This window comes from Furipterus horrens, unplaced genomic scaffold (assembly GCF_987537825.1).
Source record: "Furipterus horrens unplaced genomic scaffold, mFurHor1.1.pri manual_scaffold_5, whole genome shotgun sequence".
In the NCBI taxonomy this organism is placed as follows: domain Eukaryota; kingdom Metazoa; phylum Chordata; class Mammalia; order Chiroptera; family Furipteridae; genus Furipterus; species Furipterus horrens.
In genome coordinates this window covers 96437041-96447359 of record NW_028327175.1, presented here as the reverse complement: position 1 = coordinate 96447359, position 10319 = coordinate 96437041, and the positions used below count along the sequence as shown (strand labels likewise).

At 49.9% G+C, this 10319-nt stretch overlaps 1 protein-coding gene and 1 long non-coding RNA gene across 4 annotated transcripts; one reads left to right on the top strand and one right to left on the bottom strand.

Moving 5' to 3' along the window:
* The first annotated feature begins 239 nt into the window (after nucleotides 1-239).
* ABHD11 (abhydrolase domain containing 11) lies at nucleotides 240-3222 on the top strand. 3 transcript variants are annotated; one of them, XM_090276881.1, is made up of 6 exons: nucleotides 240-939; nucleotides 1106-1241; nucleotides 1911-2084; nucleotides 2237-2425; nucleotides 2530-2728; nucleotides 2904-2968. In XM_090276881.1, the coding sequence occupies exons 1-5, from the start codon at nucleotides 821-823 to the stop codon at nucleotides 2713-2715; spliced, it is 804 nt and encodes a 267-aa protein (XP_090133007.1). In that variant the 5' UTR covers nucleotides 240-820; the 3' UTR covers nucleotides 2716-2728; nucleotides 2904-2968. The 3 variants fall into 3 exon arrangements, with proteins under 3 accessions (XP_090133007.1, XP_090133005.1, XP_090133006.1); XM_090276879.1 differs by having other exon boundaries at nucleotides 703-939; nucleotides 2530-2711; nucleotides 2904-3222; XM_090276880.1 differs by having other exon boundaries at nucleotides 705-939; nucleotides 2255-2425; nucleotides 2530-2711; nucleotides 2904-3222.
* LOC150009104 (uncharacterized) lies at nucleotides 3154-4311 on the bottom strand. The gene is made up of 4 exons (XR_016511147.1): nucleotides 4212-4311; nucleotides 3810-3904; nucleotides 3465-3585; nucleotides 3154-3363 (listed from the first exon to the last, which is right to left on the bottom strand). It is a non-coding gene; the product is annotated as an uncharacterized LOC150009104 (long non-coding RNA).
* Nucleotides 4312-10319: the final 6008 nt, after the last annotated feature.

Here is a 10319-nt window from a genome sequence, read left to right as displayed (position 1 = left end):
GCCAGTACAAACATCTGGCCAGAGTTTGGCTCTGGCCTCCAATTTTGACTGGCATCATGAATGGCATGAATGGTTCCGGTTTGCCTCAGTTTCCCTATCTGTAATGAACGGGAATGGGGGATGGTTGAAGTTAACCTCTAGAGTTCCTCCTATCTCTTTCCATAGTCCACGACTTCAGGATGGGTAAGAGGTACTCCTTCCGGCCGGTCCCCCCCGACCCCCCGCAGTGTGCCTCTAAGCTGGAGCCCTGACGATGGGGAGCCACTCCAGGTGCCTCTCGCCCGCGTCCACCGGCGGCACAGAAAGTATGGCACCCAACCGAGGAGGTGCGTGAAGGCAGAGCGGACCAGGTGCGGTGCCGGGCGCGGGTCAAGGTAGGGCCTCCTAGGCTTGCCAAGAGCCTGCCCCAAGGCTGCCCAGAGCTCAAATCAAAACCTAGGCCATCCAGAGAAGCTGGGACCGGATTCCCAGACCGCAGGACTCAGACTCCCCGCAAGGATTGTCCGCGGGTCCGGGCGGAGCTTCGTGGGTCCGGGCCAGATCCTTCAGTGTCTCTACCCAGGACGTGGCCAGGGGCGGTGCTCCCGCCGGTGGACGCAGTATCTGCGGGATTACGTACTGGCGCAAGGGGCGGAGCTACAGGGTGACTATTCTCTCTGGGATTACTTAAAGAAACGTGAGCGAAGGAGGGAAATTCCGCGATAGCGGGGGGAGGGGGCGGAGCTCCAGCGGGAACTGGGCGGGACTCAGCAAAGGCGAAAGGCGGAGCTAGGGTGAAAAAGGTGCCGGTGACGTGCGTGCCGGGCAGCTCCTCCAGGGTATGCTCAGCCGGGCCCGCACGTGGAGACTCCCGTATGGGAAGCTCGAGCACCCTAGAACCAGCTTCTCCAAGGTACCTGTCGCACCCAACAGCAGCGGCCGAGGCGGTGCCGAGCTGAGGTCAGTCAAGGGCGCCCCGGTGGGAGCCGTCCTTTCACCCTACTCCTCCGGCCCGGCCCCTATGGCTCCACCTTCTCCGCTTGTGCCCGCCTCCCCCGAGTCCGCATCCGTAGACCTCTTCCCCATCTGACTCAGAATGACCCCCAATCCTTGGTTCATCTTCCAGACCGGTGCCACTTTCCTACAAGCTTCTGCATGGGGAGGCGGCCCGCCCGGCCCTCGTGTTTCTGCACGGGCTTTTCGGCTGCAAAACCAACTTCAACTCTATCGCCAAGGCCCTGGCCCAGCAGACAGGCCGGAGGGTGAGCTTCCGGGAGAGGCGGAGTCCGGCGGGAGGCAGGGCCTAGTGGATGGTATCAAGGATGAACCCGAGGCGGGGCAAGCTCCCCTGCCCTCAGCTGGGACCGGGCTGGGCAGGGGCAGAGATCTCTAAGCAAAAATAGAGGTTCACCTTCTAAAGATGGAGCCCGTAGGGCATGCCCAGGCCCTAGATAGACCCCTTTCATTCCCTCATGTTTCCATCCATCCAGTCTATCTCCATCTGCATGCTCCAAACTGAACTGGGCTCCACTGTCCAGTGCCTAAAGGACAACACCCTGCCCTCTAAGCGGGCCAGCCCCCTGCTTGTTCACCAGGGATATTAGGGAACTTATCACTTCTTATAGCAATCTACTTTTCTGTGCTTCAGCGGTTGGGAGTTCTTGGCGTCTGCTTTCTCTGGGGTTGCTACCCAGGCAGGACAGATGTTCAGAGATGTGGTCATACTCCTTGGGCCTTCTATGTCAGTGACCCCGGTTCTTCATCTGGGCCTCCTAGACCGGGGAACTGGGCCCTCTCACTGGGCCCTTCTTCCACTTAAGGATCTCTCTCCAGGTTCTCCACCCCTTCAACCTGCAGGTCTTTCAAGCCTGTGACTGTCTATGCCCTGAATGTGGATGCCAGTGCTGCTCCCCTTTCAACCTACTTCTCAGGTGCTGACAGTGGATGCTCGGAACCATGGTGACAGTCCCCACAGCCCAGACATGAGCTATGAGGCCATGAGCCAGGACCTGCAGGATCTCCTGCCCAAGCTGGGCCTAGTGCCCTGTGTTCTCATTGGCCACAGTATGGGAGGCAAGACGGCCATGCTGCTGGCACTACAGAGGGTGAGCCATCCCTATGGGGCTTCCTTCCATCCACTATAAATCCTGAGTGCCCAGCTGGCAGCCTTGGACTCAAAGGTGCCTGGGATGGCCCAGTTCAGGATCGGGGAACTATGCCTGTGATCCACTGTGCAAACCCTAAGGCTTGTCCCCAGTCCAGTTCTCTCCCACAGCCCGACATGGTAGAACGTCTAGTTGCCGTGGACATCAGCCCAGTGGAGACCACATCCAGCTCAGACTTTCCAGCCTATATGGCAGCCATGAGGGCCATAGACATCCCGGATGAGGTGTCCCGCTCCTATGCCCGCAAACTGGCCGATAAACAGCTCAGTTCTCTTATCCAGGTGATACCCTCAAGCCCCCAAATGGTGGTGGTTGGGACCTGCAAGGGAAGAATGTCAGTGACAGCCTAGGCCTTACCCTCCCCCGACAACTGCACCACCCACAGGACATAGCTGTGCGGCAGTTCCTGCTCACCAACCTGGTGGAGGCAGATGGCCGCTTGGTGTGGAGGGTGAACTTGGATGCCTTGGCCCAGCATGTGGACAAGATCTTGGCCTTCCCCCCACGACAAGAATCCTACCCTGGACCAACCCTCTTCCTCCTTGGCGGAAACTCTAACTTTGTGCAGTAAGCCAGGCTGCATGGTAGGCAGAGCATGCGTTACAAGGGAGCCTGGGGTGCCTGCCTTGGGGAGCGCTTGGGTGTGGGCAGGGCGCTCCTGAGAGCTTGGACGCATATGGCTCTCTTATCTCTCCGCTCTTTCTCTTCCCATCTCCCCACTTTCACTCCTTTTTGGCGGCCTTTTCTTTTGACGGACAGTCCCAGCCATCATTCTGAGATTAGGCGGCTCTTCCCTCGAGCCCAGATGCAGACTGTGCCTAATGCTGGCCACTGGATCCACGCCGACTGCCCGCAGGACTTCATGGCTGCCATCCGACGCTTCCTGGCCTAAGACTTGCTGGCGAGAGGGGTCATGTTTGAAACCCCAGGCTTCAAGGCCCTGTGGCCTGTTCCATGTTTCTGCATAGGAGGACTCAGGCAGGCACTATGAGCACGAGGTGCAAAGGTGGTCAGACCTCAAGTTTTAATGAATAAAGATATTGCTCTCGAGGTTTTGGACTGAGCTGTCTCACCACCAGCGCCTCCACTGACCCAGGGAGAATTGGGCCCGTGCCCTGGCCTTGGTTGCTCCAGGTTCCATGGGGGCTCTCAAAGTGTTCCTGGACTCTCTCTGCAGCTGACTCTTGACCCGCTCTCTCACCAGCTGCTGCATGTCCTCCTGGGGGCAGGAAAGCAGGTTCAGGGGCAGGTTCAGGGGCAGGTTCAGTTACAGGTTCATCTCCCTATACCTCCCAGGCCCGGCTGGCATTCCCACCCTACCTCCCAGGCCTCCACTTCCTGCCTCAGCCTCAGTTTCTCCTCCAGGGCCTCCAGCAGCTGGGCCTCCACATCTTGTAACTTGGCTTTGCATGTGTCCAGCGCAGCCTCCACTGCCTGCTTCCTGCAGGTGGCAGGAAGAACAGCCTGAGGTCTAGGACCTACAGATCTGAAGCTGGGCCCTGGGGGTGGGCAAGCATGGCCACAGTCCCTGCCTTGTGACAGGTTGGTGGTTTGTGTGGCTTTTCTTCCAGGAATACCTGATTTCCCCCTCCCTTCTAGCAGGACAGAGTCCTGAGGGTGAGCCACCCACTGCCCCTGCAACCCCCACAAGCAGCTGCCTCTCACTTGGCAATGGCTTCATCCCGCTCCTGGAGGACTTGGTCCAGTGAGGGCTCTGTCTGGTTGTCCCCCAGTGCTCCAGCCACTTAGGATTCTGGGCTCTGTTGTAGGGTGGTAAAGGGAGGAACAGTGATCTTGGGCTTGCCTGGATGAGGTGCCCACCTCTGGGCCCTTCTACCCTGGCCTTGGCCCTGATACTGATATCAGGAGGGGAAGGGTCTGAGACATTCTGTACCTGCCCCTCAGTGCCCCCAGTCTCATGGACTTATGAAAGTAGAGCAGGGGGACTTATGCCATGGTGAGAGGGTAGCAGGTGTGTCCTGTACCTGGGCTAAGGGTAAAGAGAAAAGACATGGTGTTTGGACCCCCAAGGAGGAAAGAGACAGGTAGGTTGAGGAGGATACTTACCCCTCAAGGGCCCCAGACAGAGAGAGTGGCCTGGTGACAGGAACTCTTGTCAGCCGGGTGGGGAAGGTGGAGGACATGGCCCTTTGCCCTCCCTTCCAGGCAAGGCACTCCCTGTTAGGAACCGCCCCGGGCAGGCAGGCCAGGTCACTGCCTCCCCTCCTAGATCCCGTAACCCTCCAACCAGGCCCAGAGCCTCACTTGGATTCATTGCCCCAAGGGGGCACTCTATGGACATGAGGAAATGAGAAAGGAGGGGAACAGACAGGGCTGCTCCAATGCTGAGACAGGTGCCACAGCCCCACAACTTGAAGGTTTGGCATCTTGGTACTTTGAATGGCATTTCCACACAACCTCATCTCAGCAGAAAACAAGGAAAAAGTTTAACCGTTCCTGGCACATTCCTACTAACATCTCCAATGTCCATCCTCCCTTGCAATGTTGCTCTCTATTCCTCCAATATTTCCACCATTCTCATTCTTAGTGTGGGTGGGTCAGCTGTGCCCCGGAGGGGGGTCTCAGTGTCCCACTCCTCTCAATGTCATTATTGAGCATATCAGTGATGCCAAAGGTGTAAAAGGGAATTTTCCCACTGAGAGGCTTCTTCAACAAGGTTGAAGGATTAGGTCCTCAACTCAGTACTACGGAAAGTGGGGGTTGGGGGAAGTGGGGGAGGGTATAGGAGGGATAAATGGCGATAGATGAAGACTTAGGGTGGTGAACACACAATGCAGTGTACCGATGATGTGTTGTGAAGTTGTGTACCTGAAACCTGTACACTTTTGTTAACCAGTGTCACCCCAATATATTCAATAAAAAGGAAAAAAAATAGTTCCTCTAAGAACCCCCAGGAAATCCCCTGCAAACATGACTCCTGGTTGTCTGTAGGTCCTGCTCAGTTCACCTCCAACAGCTGGACTTGACAGTTTCTTTGGTTTAACCCCAGGTGAAGAGGAGGGTTTGAGCTGTACCCCTTAATACAGCACCATCTTTGTTGAGACGATTCAGTGTGTTTCAAGAGGCTGCTCTGTGCCATGATCCAGACAGGACCCCAGTTCTCTGGGACCTCCAGGGCTAGCAAAGGTGAATCAGAATAGGGTTTCAGGAGTCCAAGGACAGTGGGAGCACAAAGGCCCCTTATCCTCACATAAAGGAGGTCCCACAGGAGCTCATCCAAAATGGATCCTGCAGGCTGGCAGGAGTCAGCCAGGGGAGGGGCTAACACTCCTGCCAGGAATTTTTTAAATTTTAACTTTTTATTTGGAAACAATTTTAAACTGCTCTTCGATGTCAAAAAAAAAAATCCTTTTAGGATAAAAAAGAAATCTAATATGCTATCAAGCACTGTACTCAGGTGTCACATCTCTCTAGTCATCCTCCATCTAGAACAATTTGAAAGCTATTGAGTTTTATGACCTTGACATGTTTGAAGATTACAGGGAAGTTATTTTAAACCACCCTTCTAATCCTTCCTCATGATTAGGCCACTGTTACACATTTTGGGAAGAAATATCACATAAATGATGCCGTGTTCTCATATCCAATATAATTTGGAACCATGACTGATGGTATTAATGTTGACTACTTGATTGTGATTAATAAGTGTTGGGGAAGGGAGGTACTTTGAGATGTTGAAACTTCCTTTTCTTCGTGCCATTTTCACCCATAGGGTTCAGCATCCATCACAAATGATGACTCTAATTTTACTGTTTCTCCTATGTTTATTTGTTGGCATTCTATTGCAAAAAACTGTCTCTTCACTCCTGTTCATTTATTCATTTATTTATATCTGATGGGCTCTTGGTTTCCAATTCTGTTCAATGCCTTATAACCCATTTCTATCACTTATTTTCAGTGCTCAAATTGTCCCAGGTTTAGGTTTGGTCAATGGATGCCCCTTGCCAACCTTGCCCTTTTGATATGTGCCCTCATCCTTTGAACATTGCCTTTCTTTATGGCTCAACAAGATAGTTCAGGCTCATCTTGTTTTTCCAAGATCCAGCCCTAGAGTTAGCCATTTCTGCAAGAATACCTGGGTTTTTTGTTGTTTGTGTGGGGGGGTGGGGGTGAGGGATGAAGATGGGATTTAGAAACCAAGATCTGGTTGTTAGGTGTGCTTGTTGCAATGAGGGTAATCTCTGCTCCCAGGCCCACTCAGACACACATTTATCACACAAACACATATTTACAACTATTTATTTACCTGTATGATGTTAATGTTATGTGTCAACTTCACTGGTTAAACATTATTTCTGGTTGTGTCTGTCAGGTTGACTTGGTGGACTAAGTGAAGCAGATCGCCCTCCCCAATGTTGGTGGGCATGATCCAATCCCTTGAGAGCCTGAATAGAATGAAAAGGCAGAGGAAGGTTGAATTATCTTTCTCTCCCTGACTGCCTGAGCTGAGATACTGGTCTTCTCCTGCCCTGGAATTGGTACTTACATCATTGGTGTTTCTGGTACTCAGGCTGTGTACTCAGACTGGAATTTTGCTACTGCCAGCTTTCCATGTCTCCAGCTTGCAGGTAGCAGATAGTAGGACTTCATAATCCATTAGCCAATTCCACATAATAAATCTCTTTCTCTATATTTGTCCTATTGGTTCTGGTTCTCTGGAGAACCCTAACTAATGCAATTTGCATATATGGAAAAAGTTTACATTTAGAGCCTAAATTTTAGTCCAATGGCACAGGGTTCATCCCAGCTTTCCCACTTTCCATATATTACCCCTTGCCCCAATTGTCTTCAAAATACTTCATAACTCATTCAATCTGTCTGTATGTAGCTAATCTTCCAAAACAACTGAGCTCCTCCCCCTGCCTTAAATGCCCTCCTTATATGGGCTTGGCTCCTGCAGGGCTGCCTTCCCACCTTTCTCCAGTGCCTTCCTCATGCGTGGCCCTGCTTGCCCCTGGGATATCAAACATTTCTAAGAGCTTTACAGTCATTCATTCGTTCCACAAATATTTATTGAGTATCTGCTATGTTTCCAGCACGTTTCTATGTGATGGACATAAAACAGGAAGACAGAAAATTCTCTAACCTCACAAGCTCACATTCTAATGAGGGGAGATAATCAATAAACAAGTGGATGAACACATCAGATGGTAAGAAGTGCTGTGGAGAAAAACTAAGCAGGGAAAGAGAACAAGAAAGGACCTGGAGACCACTATTTTCTATAATTCTGTTCTACCTTAAGGAGATCACAAATATTAATCCATCACTTAGATTTTAAAAAAATCTCATTACTTGGAATAATATTTCCATCAGTAGCATCATTCATGGATTCAAAAGTGCTGTATTTCTGAGCAAAAGTGAAGATGCCATGTTCAAGAAAACTATTAGGAAACTCAAAGGAGATGCTAGGGATGACATGTGACAATGAAAGGCAGAAATGCAAGTGAAGGGTTTGAGTAAACTTTCAAACCACAAAAGTAAAAAAGAATCATTTCAAAATAAAGTTATTCTAAAAATTATGTGATTTTAAATTTTAAATATTTTAACTAAATATTATATAAGTAGGGAGCTGCTGATCTCACCTGCATCCTTAAATGTTCAAATTAGAAATATTGGGCCAAAAGACTTCTTAATCTTCTCACTGGGAAAAAGAGGATAACCTGATGTTCAGGCACGTAACGAATTCCATCCCAAAGCTCTTCCTCAAATATCACACACTGAGCAGTGGTACTTATTCCCAGCTGCCCACTCCCTGCATCTCCATCCTCCCCAGCTTCCCATTGATGGTGGGCTGGGTTCAGAGAGGTCAGAAGGGGGAAGGAGAGCTACCAACTGGGTAGGGGTCTGGGCTTTGTGGTCAAAACAGCTGGGCTGTGCAGCTCTGGGCAGCTTATAAACCACGTCACCCAACCCTCATGACCTTGTTTGTGTTTGCCTCCCTGAGCCTTATCGTCCTCATCTGTGAAGTGGACTCATGGAGGGCTGCACTGATAAGGTCATGGTAAGGGTTAGATGAATACCTCCCAGGAGAGGAGAAAGAGGGAGTAAGCCTGTTAGAAAGCAGCAGAAAAATACATACACATACACTCCCCACTATTCTGCCCCAGGGACAGTTCTGTTCCTGAATTCAACCCAACTTGCCTCCTCTTCCTCCTCCAGACCTCTACAGCCCTGCACTTCCCTATCCATTGTCTTGTCACTGTCAAGGTGTTTTTGCCACCAGCCCGAGGGCTTCTGAAAGGCAGGTGGTGATTGTCATCATCCCAACCTGGGCACACCCGTGCTGAGCTGTGATGGCATCGGCGAGGCAACACTGGCCTTGCCCAGCAGGTGGCAGCAGCTGCTAACATCAAGGTTCCACTGGGCAAAGGGCTGCCAGAGACTTGCAGCCTGTGGGATAGACAACCAGGGACTTGGGAGCTTTCAATTACCCAGCCTTTCTCCCAGTGCTTCCCTATGGGAACACTGCTCATTAGCATGCAGATGTTTACCACTTACTCTACAAATACATTTTCTATGCCAGCCTTGGGTAATCAATTAAAACATGACCCGGTTCCTTTCCTTCATCTAATGAGGGGACTGACCCCCACCACAGACTATATCCGCACAGGACGTTAAGTGCTATTCTCCATCTGGCCACCTCCTACTCATACTTTAAGTCCCAATTCAAATGCCCTGCCTCTGTGATTGCAGGGAGTTGGCTGCTCTGGGAACCCATGGCATCTTGTGTGTTCTGACTCCAGTAAGTATTCCACTTCCACCTTCAGCCCTTGCTTCTTATACACACACACACACACACACACACACACACACACACACACACACCCTGGACTATGGCCCACAACTTCCATCTTCACACAAAATCAGACTACTCCTGCCTCCCAAGTCTTCAGCCGGTGTCCTACACCAACTCCTCATGGACCATCTACATGTCTTCCTGGATGTCGGGGCTACACATCCCAGTCTGAAGTCTTCCACTTCCCTGGATCTGTTCCTCTTCCAAGCACCAGTTCTCTCATCTGCACACCATCAGTCACCAGATCCTGTTGCCTCTAGTTCATAATACCTGTCATTGTTTTGTTATGCTTTTTTGCCTTTGAAATGATTAAATTTATATGTGTATTAGTAAGAAAGCTCCACCACCATAAATAGTACAATATTTAAAAATTAAAAAGATATTTACATCTACCTAAGATATACAGTGTATTGGTATTGTTAGACTTCTTTAAGTGGTTTAGGTTTTGCCTTGTTAAAAAAATTAAATAAATGCCCATACACTTTATAAAGTTCCCCCTCAATCTCAAAAGCCAATTTAAATTAAAGAATTTGTTATCAAAGTTGCATAATTTCACTTGGGACTGTCAGCACGTTAAAGTCTCCAATCAAATCTTTAACATTAATGCTCATTTTTAGTCAATGGAAAGTTAAAAATTTCTCAAATCATTATCCTTTGAATTTGCCCTTCTAAATGATCTTCAAACTGCAATTCCTAGTTTGCTACCTGTCATTGTTTTTATGTTTTACATAAGATATAGTCTTTTAATTATTGAAATGAAGTGTAATATTAACTAAATCTCTTGAGTGCCTTTGACACTTTTCTGCAGCCCAACAGGTCCTGCTCTTGCTCGGATGATCATGGACTCTGATCTCTCACCTGGATACCACAGCAGCCTGCTGTAGCCAGCTGTACTCCATCCTGCTACAGAAAGCCCTCTTCCCTCGCTTTGGAAAACTCCCATGCTGACTACTTTCACCTGGACCTCTCCCATGAACTCCAGACTCATATTGGCTATGGCCTACTTACCATCCCCATTGGGGTCTAACGTGCAGCCCAGATTTAACAGGTCCAAACCCAAAATCCTGATTTATCCCCACCTTCAACCTGCTCCTTCTCCAGTTCTTCCTCCACCTCTGCAAATGTAGCACTATCTGTCCAGCTGTTCAGGTCAAAACCCCTTGATTCCACTCATCCTTGAGTCCTCTCTTTCTCTCAGTTGGCTCTGCATTTAAAATGTATCCAGAATACGACCACTTCTCACCACTACCACTGCCATCATCTTTGTCCCATCCACCTGCAATATTGCAACCACAAAATGATGTCCCTATTTCCTCCTTGTCCCCTTCAGTCTATTCTCCATCCAGCAGTCAGTAATA